This window comes from Daphnia carinata, chromosome 2, assembly GCF_022539665.2.
Source record: "Daphnia carinata strain CSIRO-1 chromosome 2, CSIRO_AGI_Dcar_HiC_V3, whole genome shotgun sequence".
NCBI classification, from domain to species: Eukaryota; Metazoa; Arthropoda; class Branchiopoda; order Diplostraca; family Daphniidae; genus Daphnia; species Daphnia carinata.
The window spans coordinates 4,059,123-4,073,890 of record NC_081332.1 but is presented as its reverse complement, the minus strand read 5'-3'; the positions used below and the strand labels follow the sequence as shown (position 1 = coordinate 4,073,890).

Below are 14,768 nucleotides of genomic sequence, written 5' to 3'. Positions count from 1 at the left end.
ATTCACGAAAAAACAAACAAGGCAAACATAAATGGACAAGGAAACCGGAGGGTAAGTCAACCGAAAAATCTATTTAATTTGGGACATCCATCACTGGAATTGACACATTTCAACGTTCCAGCCGCTTAAACTGCCTCATTTTCTATTCCAGTTCCTAAACATTTTAGAACTAGACACTTTGGGAAAATAAACTTTGATTTATATTTTGTTGCTACACGGACGCGCGCACACTTCATGATCAGTAACTTTCTCACAGATAAATTCCAAGGCAAGAATGAAAATGAAACACCGAAACAAGCTCAATGTTACCGACTCAAAGAATAGAATAAATCAGCTCAAATTGATAAATCGACGAAAAATGGAAAATTTTGAGAGGCGGGTAACATTAAACACACTCATCAAAAAAAAAAAGAAATGAAAAAAAAGGGGGAAAAAACCAACTAGCCAACAAACACAACAGTCCTCAATCACAATATCGTCACGCCACCCATGGAGTTCACAGCCGGGCTGTGTACGGAACATGCGGCCATCAACAATGGAAGATCTTGATTTTCGATATCCAGAAGGCGACTTACACGGTCAATGTTCCACGATTGGATTGACGTCGAGAGCAAGGCACCAAGGTCTTCGCTCTTTTGGCACAGGAAGCGCAAACGGCTTTCAATATGATCCAGGCACTGGACAAACAAAATTTTACGAGTGCATAACTTTAAAAATTCTTTATTTTTTTTTTTTTTAATTCAGACCTGCTCTGCATCGCGCATCATTAACCAAAGCAGTTGGGTGGATTCGACCAGTGCAGCCACTTGTCCAGACATGGTTACGGGCACCCAATATTGTTTCGTACGTGGAGGAATAACTTCTTCTTCGACGCAGGTCAACACTTGAACTTCCCTATTTCAAAACGAACAATGAAATAAAAAAATAAAAAAATTGAGGCATAACCATCAGGATGTTTCATTTCTACCAGGTGTCCGTGTTGGCCACGATGCAGTGGACGCTTTTCCGGCGGGCTGAAGCAGCTCGCAGATCAAGTTGCAAATTGCTCAGCCAATCCTTTTGGCTGGGATCACAAGACTGGAGCGTTTTTCCAGCTTGATACTCGTCCTGCAATTCCGTACCGTACATCCAATTCCACGATGGCGGACGTGTTTGTTCGTTGACTGGGATTTTGGCAGACACACTATTCGAAACGTAAAAAAATTGAATGAATGAAACGAGACAAGGGCAAAATAGAAATTGTCAGACAGGCAAACTAGAAAATTCGAACGAAAAGGAAATACCTCGGCATTTGTACTTGAACAGGTCGCACTGAGGTGGCAGTAGAGTTTCCTCCTGGCTCATTGCCCGTCAGGGAAGGAGATTCTTCATGTGAACTGGTTTTATCCGGAATACTGCCAACAAAGAAAGCGCACGAGACAGGCTTGTTGTTCTCGGGCGTTGTGGCTAATTCTTCCGTGTAAAACTCGTGGAACCCGTTTTTGGCGATAGAGGAGATAAGATTGGCAAAAGCTTTGGTGGGATCACGCTTGGCGATAGTGTCCGGCGAGAGCTGGAAGCGCACATCGTAGTAATTCCTGAGATAGCGAGTGTTTTCCAGCTGCTGGCTACTTCGGCGGTGGGGCAATTGTTCAAGGGTTGTACGTCTTTCCAGGGAACTGGAACCATTTCTCCTCATCCGTAACATGTCCGGAGATGAGTTGGAAGCACCATCCGCATATCCCAGCTGGAACATGCTTTTTGAATGGCAAATTTGCGTCGGACATTCGGTGGAACACTCTTCTGCTGGTAATTTCGGGCTATTGCCATTCAGCCTAGGGGAATGATCGGCTAATGTCACCTCCCCCGGCTGATGGACTGCCGGAGCGCTCACTCTGACAAAATAGCCCAGAACGTTGAGGAGTCTTCGCGCCAGGTTGCTGTCCTTGCTCAAGACGAGCACGCGGGTGCCGCAATCGAAAAACTCTGCAGGCTCCGTGACAAAGGAATACAGCCAATTGACGTGGTACGTGAGCAAAGCCGAGAGTAACGAGCTCCAGAAACTAGAGACATCCAACGAAAAATAGAACATTCCATGTGAGTGATCAAAAGCGATGCTATAACATGCTATGTTTATGGTCTCCCAGTTATTCTCACAAGCGAGTCAATTTTGTGTCGGTCTCGGTGACGATCGATTCCCAGTTGGTCATAAAGCGCTGGGCCATTTGCTGGCGATTGCAAATGGCAGATGAATCGGCATCCAGGGCCATGGAGCAGGTAGGAATTGCTGTGCATTTCCAAGCGTTCACTAAACGAGCCATGTCTTTCTCGAATTGACTGATGGCCTCTTGAATAAAATTGTGGAAGTTTGTGCGACTAGCATAAGCTCTTAAAACGCCCAGCTGTAAACGCTGGACGAAATGCTCTACGAGAGAGGCATTCGGACCAAAGACGACTTCACGTGTCGAACTGTTGCAAGTATTAAAAAAAAAAAAAAAGAATACTTTTTATTGTAATTGTTATTAAACTTTAAAAAAAACGTAAACTTGCATTTCTTTAAGCTCTTCGGTGGGTGGAAAAAGGAGGGCCATGGCCAGCCGAGTTTTGTGGTTACGATTTTGCGGTTGGTGGTCATGCGATGAGCCCTGGTTGCTATTATTTAGCAACGAATCGGATACTGTTTTGCGACCGGATGCGATGCGCGGGATGACCAAAGAGCCTGAAGCAAAACTCGTTCGCGAAGAGCCTCCGCTCGTTGCCAAGCTGATCCCACTGCTCCAACACGCGCTGTTGTTGCTACCGCCTCCTTCCGCCCATGTCTCGACGTAGCCACTATCTTTGGGGGCATTCGCCAATTTGTCTGCTTCATTCACAGTGTTGGCTGACATTTTGTTTCTATTTACGACAGTTTTTACGCCAATGAAGAGGATTACGTCAGAGACTAAACAGAAAAATACTGATGTCACGGAATGTACCTATTTACAATCCTCGACGGTTGCTGGGCTAACGGTGGAATGAGGAAAACCTTGCTGAGCATTATTTCATAACCTGACGAGAATAACGCAATACATTGCGTAATTAATGGTAATCACAAATTCTTGGACGCAATCAAACCTTTCCATGATACAGGCGTGAAATCGTGGACACGAAAATTATCCCTGTGTTAATAAATGGCCATTAATAATAATAGCATTCACTAATGTATAATTTTATTTTTTAAAGTACCCTGAGTATTTTAGAGTTGCCGAACCGAAAACCATGTCTTTCATTAGTTGGAGTTCTTGAAATTCATCCTTGAACTGATGCCACGGTCCACCTCCGCCCCCTGAATCAAAGATCAGTCGCCGGCCACGGACTTCGCACTCACGGAAGAGCAACAATCGAACACGAGCGGAAGTTTGCGGTTGATTAGAGCTGCATTTTGTGTTTTCAGAATAAATAACATGGAATTTTAAAAATTAGCAAAAAACATTATGCAAGGAAAAAATACGTTTGAATTCCCTTTGACATTTTCCAGACAAAATTATGCTAGAGAGAAAAAAACAGTTTGCTACGTGATGTGCGTCAGCCTTCCTCCCCATCGAGTTTGTTGTTTTCGCTACGCTACTATTATAAAACGTTGGCATGGGTCTATTCAGCAGTCACGGCAAGGGAGTGGGAATTCCGCGTGACTACGTACTACGTAAGAAATATCTAGGGCGGAACACATGACTTTAGAAATGCGGGACACAAAACTATTTATAGATGAGGTGGACGCAAGTTTGAAATTTTGGCGCCGGTTTAAAATCAACAAATTGTTTGTCTCTTGTTTGATGCAGCAAGAAACAGATGTGATTGCCAACTATTGAAAGCACATGATTGTCCTCACCCCAACAAATACTGAGAATTGCAAAGCTTACATAAGCATGTATCTTGGCACAATGAAGCAAAATGTGCTTGATTTGGGGCTGATGAAAACAGCTCGGACTATCTACAGATTCTGATACTTTTTAGATTGCTGAGTGCCCACTGGGAAAATTCCTCTCAGCATGTGTCAGTGCAATTTGGCTTCATGCAGCATGCACAGTATTTGAAATAGAAGCCAGTCTAGATTGTCGGAAAAGAGATCATGTTCAATAGACACCTTCTTGGTAAAAAAAAAAAAAAATGATCATGATACAAAATCAGCTAAAGATATACAGAGAATGCAGTGATAATCTGATTACCATACATGACTCTTGAGTTATATGAGAAAGCCACTTACCCAATACTGTCTCCATTTGTGCAGATTTTCTCGGAATTTCTCTGATTTTTTACTGCCTCCAAGAGAACGCCGCGCGGCTTTCCACCCTGTTTCTTAGTCAACAAACATGTGTCGGATTTACTGTTCAAGGACGAACTATTCCGAAATTGTCTAGGAATAAGTTTGTTGATTAAAGCCATGACATCGGAAGAAATTTACGAGAATGTGTGCTCGGAATCTTTAAGGTCAGTTCCTTCCTACATGATTTGCAATTGCACACTACAGAGAGGGAGAATGTGAAACTCAAAAAACTAAAATGTAAGGCAAATGAAACGGAAAGGCGGACACAGTGAGAGTGTTTTCCTTTTCAAGCCGATCTGCAGACGAACGATGCTAGAGCCACCTGACGGCTGGTTTCATCTGGAACCAATTAGAAACCGTAGCGCGCCATGTCCGTAAACACCGGCAAAACTGACAACCCCGCCTTTTTTTTGGAAAATGGGGCCCCATTCGTATTAATGACAGTAGGGCCGCTTATTCTGAAGGCATTTGCTATTTTAGACAACAACATGGCGGAGTTTAAGAATTTTGACAGCTCCGTCCTGGAGGGGCACGTAAAATTCAGAGAAAAGAAAACAGTACGCAATCTTTTGTTTTACATGTAGTGTTTATAGTTGTGCCTGCACTGTTCGCATTGATTTTCTTATATTCGCGTTGACCCTTGTTATTTTTATGTGTTAATTGTTTTTCCTTGGTCTTCTTGGTGATCGTCAAAGCAGAACCTTTAATTCGTCTAAAACTGCGTCAAACGTTAAATTTTATTTATTATAATTTTTGTTAATTTTTGCAGTGGAAGCGGCGGTGGTGTGTCGTCCGGAGACTCTCTCCTGTGGCGAACTCACTGATAATGCAGTTTTACAAAAAGTCATTGAGCAAGGGCAAAGGATCACAGTCCAAATCCTCACTAAACTTGGAACATCTCCTGGGCTTTGAAAGCTGCTTCCTCCTGCAAAAAGAGTCACAAACTTTGGCCATTGTGTGTCGAAATTTTGTCAGTGTTTTTGCCTTCGAAAGTCGAGAAATGCTCCTGGAATGGCAAGCACAAATAGCAGAAATACTTGGCCATAGTATGTTTTTTCAAGATTTCCATCAAATTTTTAAAAGCTAATTATTGCAATGTTTTTTCCATCAGGTGAAAGGTTTGAAGTCCAACTTCTAAGTGTCCCAGGCAAGTTGGAAATCACTAGCAGCTCTGCTGTACTACATATCAGAGATTGGCAGTTTGCATTAACCCAGGGAATACCCCCGCGACTGATAGGCTACTGGAACATGGCCGATTTAAGGTGAATAGATAACTATTGGGCGTTTTTAGCGAGTCAAATGTAAACTATCGATAAAATTGTAGACGTTTCGGAGCGGTGGATGACCGGAGATTCTGCTTCGAGGGTGGTTCTCGTTGTTCGTCTAGAGGATTCGAGGGGATATTCGTTCTGGGCTCCAATCAAAGTCATGAAATAGCAAATAAATTTGAATTCTCTGTTCGCGGCCGCCTTTCCGAATCCCAGCGTACTCGCATTCACCCATCATCCACTTTGAATGGTAAACTCAGTTGTTAAATAATCAGTGCCATGAAAAACAAACCACGTTTCGTTATTTTTAGGCTTATTAACTCCAATGATGCGACATCGATTAAGCGTCAACTCTCGTTGCCCATCACAGACAATGAGCAAGCCCAACACACCATTACTGGGTAGCCAAAGACGGGCGCAAGAATTCTGTTTGAGCCCTCCCTGCGCACGACACACACGTTCCTATTCGCAACAACACAGTCGTACCAGCAGCATATCAAGTGGTACAAGGCTCAGCTCAGCTTTGCAACGTTCCGATCCTGAGCTGCTCTACGACAAACCCCGTTCACTGAATGCCACAATGTCACAAGCCGTCTACGAAGTCTGCGGAGGCGGAAATAGCGAATCGCGACCCAGTTCTACTTTGCCGACAAGTCATTACGATACACCCCGAAGAGTATTACAGAACCTCGGCCAACCCGTTTCGGATACAAATACTCAATCGATTTCTCAACCAAATGGAAACACCTTGGAAGTACCGGGTGGAATCAGCTCGCTCTACGCCACCGTCACCAAGTCAAAGAAAGCTAAGAAACCCGTCGATCCAAGTGCCAGCGATGGTGAAGCGAAGAAAGCTGCAGTGCCGGTAGAAGTGCAAGGCTATTTGGTTATGCAACGTGGACAAAATCAGTGGAATCAGCAGGAGGAATACGTACAGATGCAGTCCCTTCCCTGCAGTCCTGCCACCTTACTTCAACGACAACGTTGTTTAGCTCCAGCCGAGCAATGCGGTGGACCCTGTTGCAAAAACGGCAGCAGAGATAAGGAGCTGTGGTCCAATCAGGTGTATCAGAACTCGTCGTGGCTGCAGTTACAGGCCGAAGGGGCCGCCATAAACTACCAGAATCCAATAACCTTCCGTTGCCTCTACACCAAGCCGTGCTATCCTCACTGTACTCTGCCGTTGCTCCATTCGCGTTCGGCAACTCACGCCAACAACGATGCCGTTCCGCTTCGATTACGACGGTCAGCCAGTATGCCAGCAGCGGCTTGTCGCCAGGTCAGTTTGCTGGAGCATCTTTTCAAGTCCCAACAATTCTGAATTCAATTTTTCCACCATCAGGGCAATCGCGATTCATCCGATTCAACAGACTCCGGCGTGAGCGTAACGGCCGATTCGCTTTCCCATCAGGCATCTATGGCTGGTTGTGTCCGCCATCATCACCATCTGCTTATGTCCCGTCACTGGTCTCTACCGCGACCGCATGTCACAGCTCAACAAACGCTGAACGCTCAGCTGTGGGCCGATACGACGTCACGTAATCCAGCTGCGGTCACTACCCTTTCGGCTGCCCTAGCAACCACTACGCCCACACCCAACGGTATCTTAGCCGACGGCAGTAATTGCCAAAGTAATAGCAGTAGTTTGTCTAACATCTTAGACCGCCTAGATACGCTCTCGGTGGCTTCTATAGGTTACGAAACTTGCGTTTGAAAAAAAGAAAGGAAATGTTTTTGTTTTTTTTAATTTTCCCCGAACAGCACAAACCGCCCGTCTTTTTTTTTTTTACACTGTAAATCTTGCCATCGTTCAGCGAGACGATTCATCGACAGCCACAAAACAATACGTAAAGTAATAGTACCTGGGTCGAACGAAAAAGAAAGCAAAACACAACGAGAAAGCGAATGCGGCAAAAAAAAATAGCGGTAAACTGTCGTTCATAATATTGATTTAACTATTAGTGTTGTGTGTATATCTATGTATCTCTACCCTATCTTCTGGTCAGCGAGCTCTCTACCTATTGCGAGCAGCGCACTGCATTAGCCAAAGAAGTCGAAAATACTGAATCTCAAAATTTATCATTTCTCCTAATCTTTTTTTTAAAAAAAATTTTTGCAAATAATTATCGATTGCGATCCGTGTAGAAATTGAAAAAAAAAAAACAATAGGTGCGCGTTCGTTCGGGGTATGCTAGTCTTCCGTGCGCGCCCGCCCGTTCCTCACTATCATCATTTCCTACAACACTCGTGTAAACATTCGCGTTATTTTTCCTCCGGCAGTTTAAAAATCAACTCAGTGAATTGTTTTTAATATGGAAAAGAAAAAGCTCTACATAATTTTTATGGTCAAAAAGTGGAATTTTTATATTTTAAGAAAATCGCTCGCGATTATTAATGAAAAAAAAAAATGTACTTGTATATCACTCTGTCGCACATCTCATCGATGATCTGTTTATCATGCAAATGCCTACAGGGTTGTTGTTTTGTTTTTTCTATTGATCAATCGGGTCAAAATTTAAGCACAAAACATCAAAGGCAAACGTTTCGTTGGCACAGAACTCGCAAAAGAAGCTGAACCCACCAAAAAACAATATCAATGAATTTATCTGTTTTACATATTCCCCTTATTTGTAATCGCAATGATATATATTTTTTTGTCCTCCAATTGCGTGCGTCTCTTAATAAATTAGGAATACCTATCCCAATTATATCAAAATGAAAATGTTTTAAAATCAAGTTCGTGTAATGGTCCGCAAAAAGAAATAAGAAAATTTTGTTAGAAAATGTAAAAGTACAGAAAACATGAATTTAGAAAAGTTGAGAAAAAAAAATGGATGCAACTTAAAGGAAAAAAAAATGATATCAACAGAGATATAGGTTGAGCACTGAGTAGAGTCGCAACATGCACAAGAAAAATGAAATATTTGTTCTAGAGATAATAGGACAATATTTCATTTCTTTTTTCTTTTGTTTGAAGTGACCCATGGCATGAGAGATATGCCATAGAGATCAAACAAGGAACAGAGAGAAAGGGTTCCAACAATTTAGCGACATGTTCAAAGAAAAAAATGTGGGAAAAAACATCAGAATAATTCAAATGACACAATTCATAAAATTGTGCATTGAAAAAAAATATGTCAGTAAAAATAGGAGTCCCTGAAAAAACTTAAAGCAAAAAAAAAAAACATTTGCTGTTTGACACTGACGAACGTCAAGTCAAGAGCTGGTTCCCTTGGACAATGATGGATCGGCTGCTGAATGATGCACGTTTCAAAACACAAACGTACGGTTGAGAGAAAAAGGATAAGAGATTAAGCCAATACTTAAAAAAGCAGTCACGTGTGGAGAAAAGAAATTTAAAAGAAAACAAGATCAAAAGAGAAAAATTGGCTTGAAAAACATTCATCATCAGCAAACACGACATGTTTTTTTTTTAAAGAGCCCATCAGAGTCCATTAGGGGGAACAGAAGCTAATCACCGGTGCGTCATCATCGTTTAGATCCGATGCTGCACAGGAGCATGCAAAGCGGAATCTCTTTCCTTCTCAAATACCTTGGATCACATTATTACGCAGTAAATCTATCGCTCTATAAAATTCTAAGCACAATCACGAATTTCAAAGGAAATGAGACACGTATACGAAAGTCGGACTAAACATTTTCTACTACCCGATTAAAGAACGCATGATGTATGAAGAGCGATGGATGATTCAATTTTTTTGTGTGTGTGTTTTTCCCTTTTTTTTTTTCACCTGTCATGCCGATGTCTGTTCTCTTTTTTCAGCTTTTAACCACACGCCTGATTTTGGATTGAGAGTCACCGTCGGGACGACGAGCGTCAGCTTTTCTTCTGTACGTTCACACGGCACCAGTCTGCAGCAAACAAATGAATCGTTTTCAAAACGTTGTTCAAACGACAAACGATAGCCGACGCTTTACATCCAAGAGATCAAAGCGCAGTTGATCATTATCAATAAGATTAGACAAAGATCAAATACATAGGCATTTTGTGCTTGTAACATAACAGTAGCTCAATCAAGCGTTTAATCTTGTTGCTTTCACTTACCGATAGTTCATGAGAAGCTTAGCCAAGGCAATTTTGGCTTCCAGCATTGCAAAGCGGATTCCAAGACAAGCTCTAGGTCCAGAGCCGAACGGAATCCATGCCATCGGATGTCGGTTTTTCTTCAATTCAGGTTCAAATCTGTTGAAGAAATTCCATAACGTTATAGTACACGCTTCATTAAATCAAATATTCAAAGACAAAATTACCGTTCAGGATCAAATTGGTAAGGATTCGGCCACAATTTGGGATCGTGATGGATTTGCCAAATGGGAATCTGAACGTTCGTACCGGCAGGGATGTGAAAATCACCCAGTTGGGCATCTTCGGCCGCCTCGCGTGTCACGAACAACACCACAGGTGGGAAGAGCCTCAGGGCTTCGCAAAATACCTTGTCCAGGTAAGTTAACTGGCTAATTGTATTGTAATCTGTTTCGAGATCGCCAGAACTTTCCTAAATAAAAACAAACCACAAACATTAAAGCATTTCACGTAGATTTCCAAATTAAACACCTAAAGATGTTCTTACCCCAAGGTAATCCCTTAGTTCCTCGTACAGTTTCTCCTGGACATCGGGATGAGTGGCCAGCAAGTATGCGCAGTAGGTGAGAGCGTTGGCAGTGGTTTCAAAACCACCCAGGAGGAAAACCCAAGCATTGGCAATGATTTCATCGTCGGTGAGCAATTGATGCGTCGGACGGACGCATCCGTCCGTATCGTACGCGTCCTCTTGGCGATTCTCAGAGGCTTCCATCAACAGCTGCAAAATGTCACCGTGATTGGGGGCCGACGTACCGGTCAGACGATCCTCTCTGCGTTCGTTGATGACACCCTGGACTTTATCGATGATCGACTGCGTGAACTGACCGCACGGCGAAGCCACACGACACACGACGGCCAAGATTTCTCTGACGAGCGGGAAATAAATGGCCAAATCGATGATGGGATTATTGGCTTGTCTCAAGAATTGCCGCAACGAATTAAGGAATTCATCTTGAGGCTGTCGTTGGCAATCAACTTTAGTGTTCAATGCGCATTCACCAATCACCTGGGATCAAACGAGTTTTAAAAATTGGCTCTTAAAAAAGGAATAAATTGAGTTTAAAATTTACCTGGCAAGTTAGACCTTGGAAGACACCGTAAAAATCGATTTCGCTCTGAGTTTCAGCGTGTTGGCCGACCACTTCCACCAGGATATCAACACACCGATTGATGATGGAGTTGATCTGGCGCATTTTGCGCGTGGAAAACGTGGGCGAAATGACTCGTCGCACCTCCTTCCACCTGTGGCTGCGCAATCCGACCAGCGTGTTGATGACGGGTCGAATTTCGATGCCCATCGCCGGTCGGTTGACAAACTTGTGGAAATCGCGGATGAGAACTTGTTGAACCATGTCGAGATCTCCGACCACCACGTAAGGTTTCAACCCGATGAAATAGCCGTAGACATCTCCGAATTGGGCTTGCCATTGATCCATGACATCGATGGCCACCAAGGATGGGTTGCGCATCTTGTCGCAATTGCCCTTGATGAGATGCGGTTGCGGGCCGGGAATGCCAAGCCGGCGGAAAAACTGGTGAGCCCGACGGCGGTACGTGTAGCTGTGAAAGAGCGATGCCATGAGGAGAGCGAGTCCGACGGCCAGCAAATGATGGGTCACATTCCAGTTGGCTAGAAACGGCCACCGTTTGCCGATGACCCACGTCTCCCGCAAGAAGATCCATGACGACAGCTGCGATGCGATGACGTGCAGGATTCCGTCCAAGAATACAACCAAACCGACAACAAGAGTGATCTGTAGATTAAATACGAAAAGACGCGAAAGAAAGACAACGTCAGTCACCATGTTAACAACTACTTGTCGAAGTGAGTGAACACAAAAGAATGACAAGCGCTAAAAAGGACAGTCAACGTTCGATGGACGTCTTACATAATTAATTAAGCCGAAAACTAATTTACCTGAACCCCATGAGGAGCTTTGGGACTGTTCTGCAGGTTCATGATTGTGCAGTCAGATATTTTTTTAAAAGGAAATAGAACAAAAATGTATTTTCAAAATGTTATATAACTAATTTCAGTTGAAGTGTGTTCATCGGACGACTGAAACATGAAACTGAATGCTCTGTGTTCGCAATCGTGTTTTTCTTTTATACGTGCCAGGCTTTAGAGATTGAAGATGAAATTCGATTGGGGGCGGTGGAGGAGGGTTTACTATCAGGTGCATGGTCCCATCCTTTTAATCAAAGATAGAGAGAAAAGCGTGCGTGCGGGATTGGTCGTTATCGCAGAAAAAAAAAATATTGACGTGTTTTTGACAAAGTTCTCCTGTCTCTCACATTGTTTTTGTCTTGTATTTCGTTTTTTTTTTCCCTTCCCTATTTGTCTAACGTGATATGCCCCCCTTCGAGATTATACGATTCTGATTGTTTATTGGACAGTTCTTTCTTGTGTTTGTTCAAACATTGGCGGGCGGGCTTGATTGTCGTTGGAGCCTGACGATACCCTTTGGAACCCGGACTTTGATGATTGCAACCTGCTCGTGTGATGGATGTATGTCAAAGCCACCTTTTTCTTTCTTGCCCCTCTCCATAATTCTAGAAACGAAATAACAAGGTGCACAGTTTCTATGGCAACAAAAATAAAGACGGCGGCAGAAACACATCAAATTGTCACACGGCTTGGAAATCCCAAAAGCTCAAGCCGATACTATCCGAAATGATTGGGTGTTTGATTAGCGATTTGACAAACAAGCACATTACTGAACTGCATTTTTGATTGATAGGTTGGCCAACAGAATAATCGACGAAAAATCTAATCTTTCCCGCAAGGAGCGATGGCACGCGGTCGAAACGTGAAAGTGGGGGAGTCACGTAAGGTAGCAACGTAGCCGTCTTATCGAGAGAAAAAAAAAAGAGACATGACAACGTGCACGAAATGTCTGCGGTATCGCTAGTGCAAGTGGCACGGCCCTCTGCACTTTGATTCAGTCCATTGACGTCAATGTTTTTTTTGAAACAGATTATCTTTATGACCTACGATTTTAATTTTGCTTATCCGCCGCTAAGAGAAAATGTTGTGGCATTTATTTTATTGCTTTGTCCGCATTCCTACGTGGACTAATCGCTTAATCCGCAAAGCATCTTGGAATAGTTGGGATATTTGAACAGACGCGAGCGCCGCGCGCGGGTTTCAATCAAGGTCCTTTTCGCATGGCTTTATGTGCTTAAGTAAAACATAAATGTTATTTTTTTTTTTCTCACCTGTTTCAGCCGGTTTTAATCGTCGCATCCGATAAGCCGTTAATGCGGATAGCCATTGACGTCAATCGGGAAGATTTCGAAGTTTGTCTCTGCACACAAGAAAAACAGAAAACACGTTTTTTTTTGATGAATTAAGCCCTGACTACAAATTCAAATATTCAAAAATGAACTTTGTTCCTACAAACAAAGTTCAAAATATCGTGCACGTTCTTCACCTCCTTTTACCCTCACGTAAACCGTTACGTTTTTTCCGTATTGGCCAAAAAAAAAAAAATAAATAATAATAAATTCGATTTCAATTGCAGTCAGGTATCTGAACCCCCCCTCCCCCTAAAGGCCTTTGGCTATTTTACCTGTCCCTACTTGCCCTCAATACGAACGGATCGCTTTTGTTGTTTTGTGCGAAAATATGACCTGAGAAAATCCCCCTTTTTTTTTTTTTTTTTTTTTCAAAAAACCTACTAAACCCATCGTTAGCCGATCTTGCGAATGGAGAAAGAAAAAAAAAAGGTGATGGGACGTGAGAGAAAGCAATTTCGAACAAAGTTACAGAAAGAGCTTTTCCTACTCTTTTGGCGGGATGGATTTTTCCGTTGCCAAAATGTTATTTGAAACATTTCGCTTGTGAGGTTGTTTAAAAAGTATAACCCGCCAATTTTAAATCTCAAAATTCCTTTTTTTTTTTTTTCAAATATAATCTCAGGTGTAGGTGAAAAATGAAGTGGATTAATCTCGAAAGGAGGGACGGTCCACTTGAGAAAGGTGACCAACAAACAGGAGTTGTTATTCTCCATTGTACCTCACACGCGTAGGTCATTAAACTGCTGTTTTTCTTTGGCTCTAAGAAATGCGATATGAAAGAAGTCGGGGGAAAAAAAAAAAAAAAACGGGCGCATCGGTTAAAGTCCAGCGAAAAATATGACGGGCAGAGGCAAGTAAGAACAGATGGATCGAAGCTTATCTTGACATAATTGGCAATGAATAAAAGTGGGTCAAATTTGAAGTCGAAATAAAAGATTGTTTCAAACTTACCGGAGGAGAAAAGCAATGGCCAATGGTAGCTCCATCCAAATCGATTCGTTATTTTTCACGTCGCAATCCCTCCGTCTTCCGGGTGGAGGAGTTGCATTTCGCTCCTCCACCCGAAACTGTTCGTTTCTTTCAACTTACACTGCACTACATTTTTGAATCGCACTTGATTTTTCAAAGAAATTTAAAATTAAAAAAAAATAAAAAAAAATAAAAAACGAGTGCGGGCGTTCACAGAAAAGAGTGCCGCTTTGCTCGCTGTTCGCTCCTCAACTGAATCGCCACAATAATTCCGGACGAAAAAAAAAAAAAAAAAAAAAAAAAAGAGAGGGAAACATTGCGTTTTCTCCCTCTCCCTTTTTTTTCTGCTTCTTTCTTCCCCCTCTCCGAAGAAAAACGGAGACTTTTCCTGTATAATAATGTGGGTTACGTCAAGAATGAAGGGGGGCCCCCAAAAACACCCCCCTCTTCTTTTTCCAATACCGGGTACACGTACCCTATCCAGCTGCTGCTGGCTCACCGTATAGACACACACACGCACTCTTCTTCTTTTTAGGGAATAGGATCTAGGTCAAGTGTTGCATAGCTTCGACCGTTGCGCCACAAGCGTTTCTGGTTGAACCCTCCCTTCTTATCCCTCCCCTCTCTCTCTCTCTCTCTACTACTCCGGATTTTATTTTCGCACACGTGGAGTCCCTCCCACTGCTCTTACTCGAATTCGCCATCCGCAAGAAACAAGCAAAGCCTCCCCCCCCCCTCTCTCTCTACTTCCAGCTTTCTCTTTTTTAGCCATTACGTCAAAGTAGGTCATCCCTCCCCTCTTCTTTTTCCCTTCCTTCTTGTTCCAGCACACACCATCAACGTT

General features: G+C 42.8%; 4 protein-coding genes across 4 annotated transcripts in view; 2 read left to right on the top strand and 2 right to left on the bottom strand.

Moving 5' to 3' along the window:
* The window catches only part of LOC130686741 (cytochrome P450 4c3-like), a 101,092-nt gene that overhangs the window by 45,107 nt on the left and 41,217 nt on the right, over positions 1-14,768 (top strand). The window lies entirely within an intron of this gene.
* On the bottom strand, positions 178-4,587 carry LOC130686728 (uncharacterized). The gene is made up of 10 exons (XM_057509874.2): positions 4,223-4,587; positions 3,205-3,393; positions 3,094-3,137; positions 2,955-3,027; positions 2,530-2,874; positions 2,137-2,448; positions 1,284-2,042; positions 968-1,183; positions 747-894; positions 178-677 (listed from the first exon to the last, which is right to left on the bottom strand). The coding sequence occupies exons 1-10, from the start codon at positions 4,399-4,401 to the stop codon at positions 468-470; spliced, it is 2,475 nt and encodes an 824-aa protein (XP_057365857.1). The 5' UTR covers positions 4,402-4,587; the 3' UTR covers positions 178-467.
* Positions 4,728-8,272, top strand: LOC130686731 (protein Dok-7-like). Its single transcript, XM_057509878.2, has 6 exons — positions 4,728-4,839; positions 5,052-5,328; positions 5,394-5,544; positions 5,607-5,800; positions 5,862-6,829; positions 6,893-8,272. The coding sequence occupies exons 1-6, from the start codon at positions 4,771-4,773 to the stop codon at positions 7,262-7,264; spliced, it is 2,031 nt and encodes a 676-aa protein (XP_057365861.1). The 5' UTR covers positions 4,728-4,770; the 3' UTR covers positions 7,265-8,272.
* On the bottom strand, positions 8,376-14,094 carry LOC130686733 (cytochrome P450 3A24-like). The gene is made up of 7 exons (XM_057509887.2): positions 13,907-14,094; positions 12,875-12,963; positions 10,726-11,409; positions 10,143-10,661; positions 9,823-10,067; positions 9,617-9,754; positions 8,376-9,423 (listed from the first exon to the last, which is right to left on the bottom strand). The coding sequence occupies exons 3-7, from the start codon at positions 11,233-11,235 to the stop codon at positions 9,306-9,308; spliced, it is 1,530 nt and encodes a 509-aa protein (XP_057365870.1). The 5' UTR covers positions 11,236-11,409; positions 12,875-12,963; positions 13,907-14,094; the 3' UTR covers positions 8,376-9,305.

Coding starts and splice junctions, on each gene's coding strand:
- LOC130686731 (XM_057509878.2), top strand. CDS start 4,771: ATGGCGGAGTTTAAGAATTTTGACAGCTCCGTCCTGGAGGGGCACGTA. Junction 5,329..5,393: donor AGCAGAAATACTTGGCCATA/GTATGTTTTTTC, acceptor TTTTTCCATCAG/GTGAAAGGTTTGAAGTCCAA. Junction 5,801..5,861: donor CCCATCATCCACTTTGAATG/GTAAACTCAGTT, acceptor CGTTATTTTTAG/GCTTATTAACTCCAATGATG.
- LOC130686733 (XM_057509887.2), bottom strand. CDS start 11,235: ATGGCATCGCTCTTTCACAGCTACACGTACCGCCGTCGGGCTCACCAG. Junction 9,755..9,822: donor TACCAATTTGATCCTGAACG/GTAATTTTGTCT, acceptor TTTCTTCAACAG/ATTTGAACCTGAATTGAAGA. Junction 9,424..9,616: donor AAGCTTCTCATGAACTATCG/GTAAGTGAAAGC, acceptor TGTTTGCTGCAG/ACTGGTGCCGTGTGAACGTA.
- LOC130686728 (XM_057509874.2), bottom strand. CDS start 4,401: ATGGCTTTAATCAACAAACTTATTCCTAGACAATTTCGGAATAGTTCG. Junction 3,394..4,222: donor ACAAATGGAGACAGTATTGG/GTAAGTGGCTTT, acceptor CACAAAATGCAG/CTCTAATCAACCGCAAACTT. Junction 2,449..2,529: donor ACCGAAGAGCTTAAAGAAAT/GCAAGTTTACGT, acceptor TACTTGCAACAG/TTCGACACGTGAAGTCGTCT.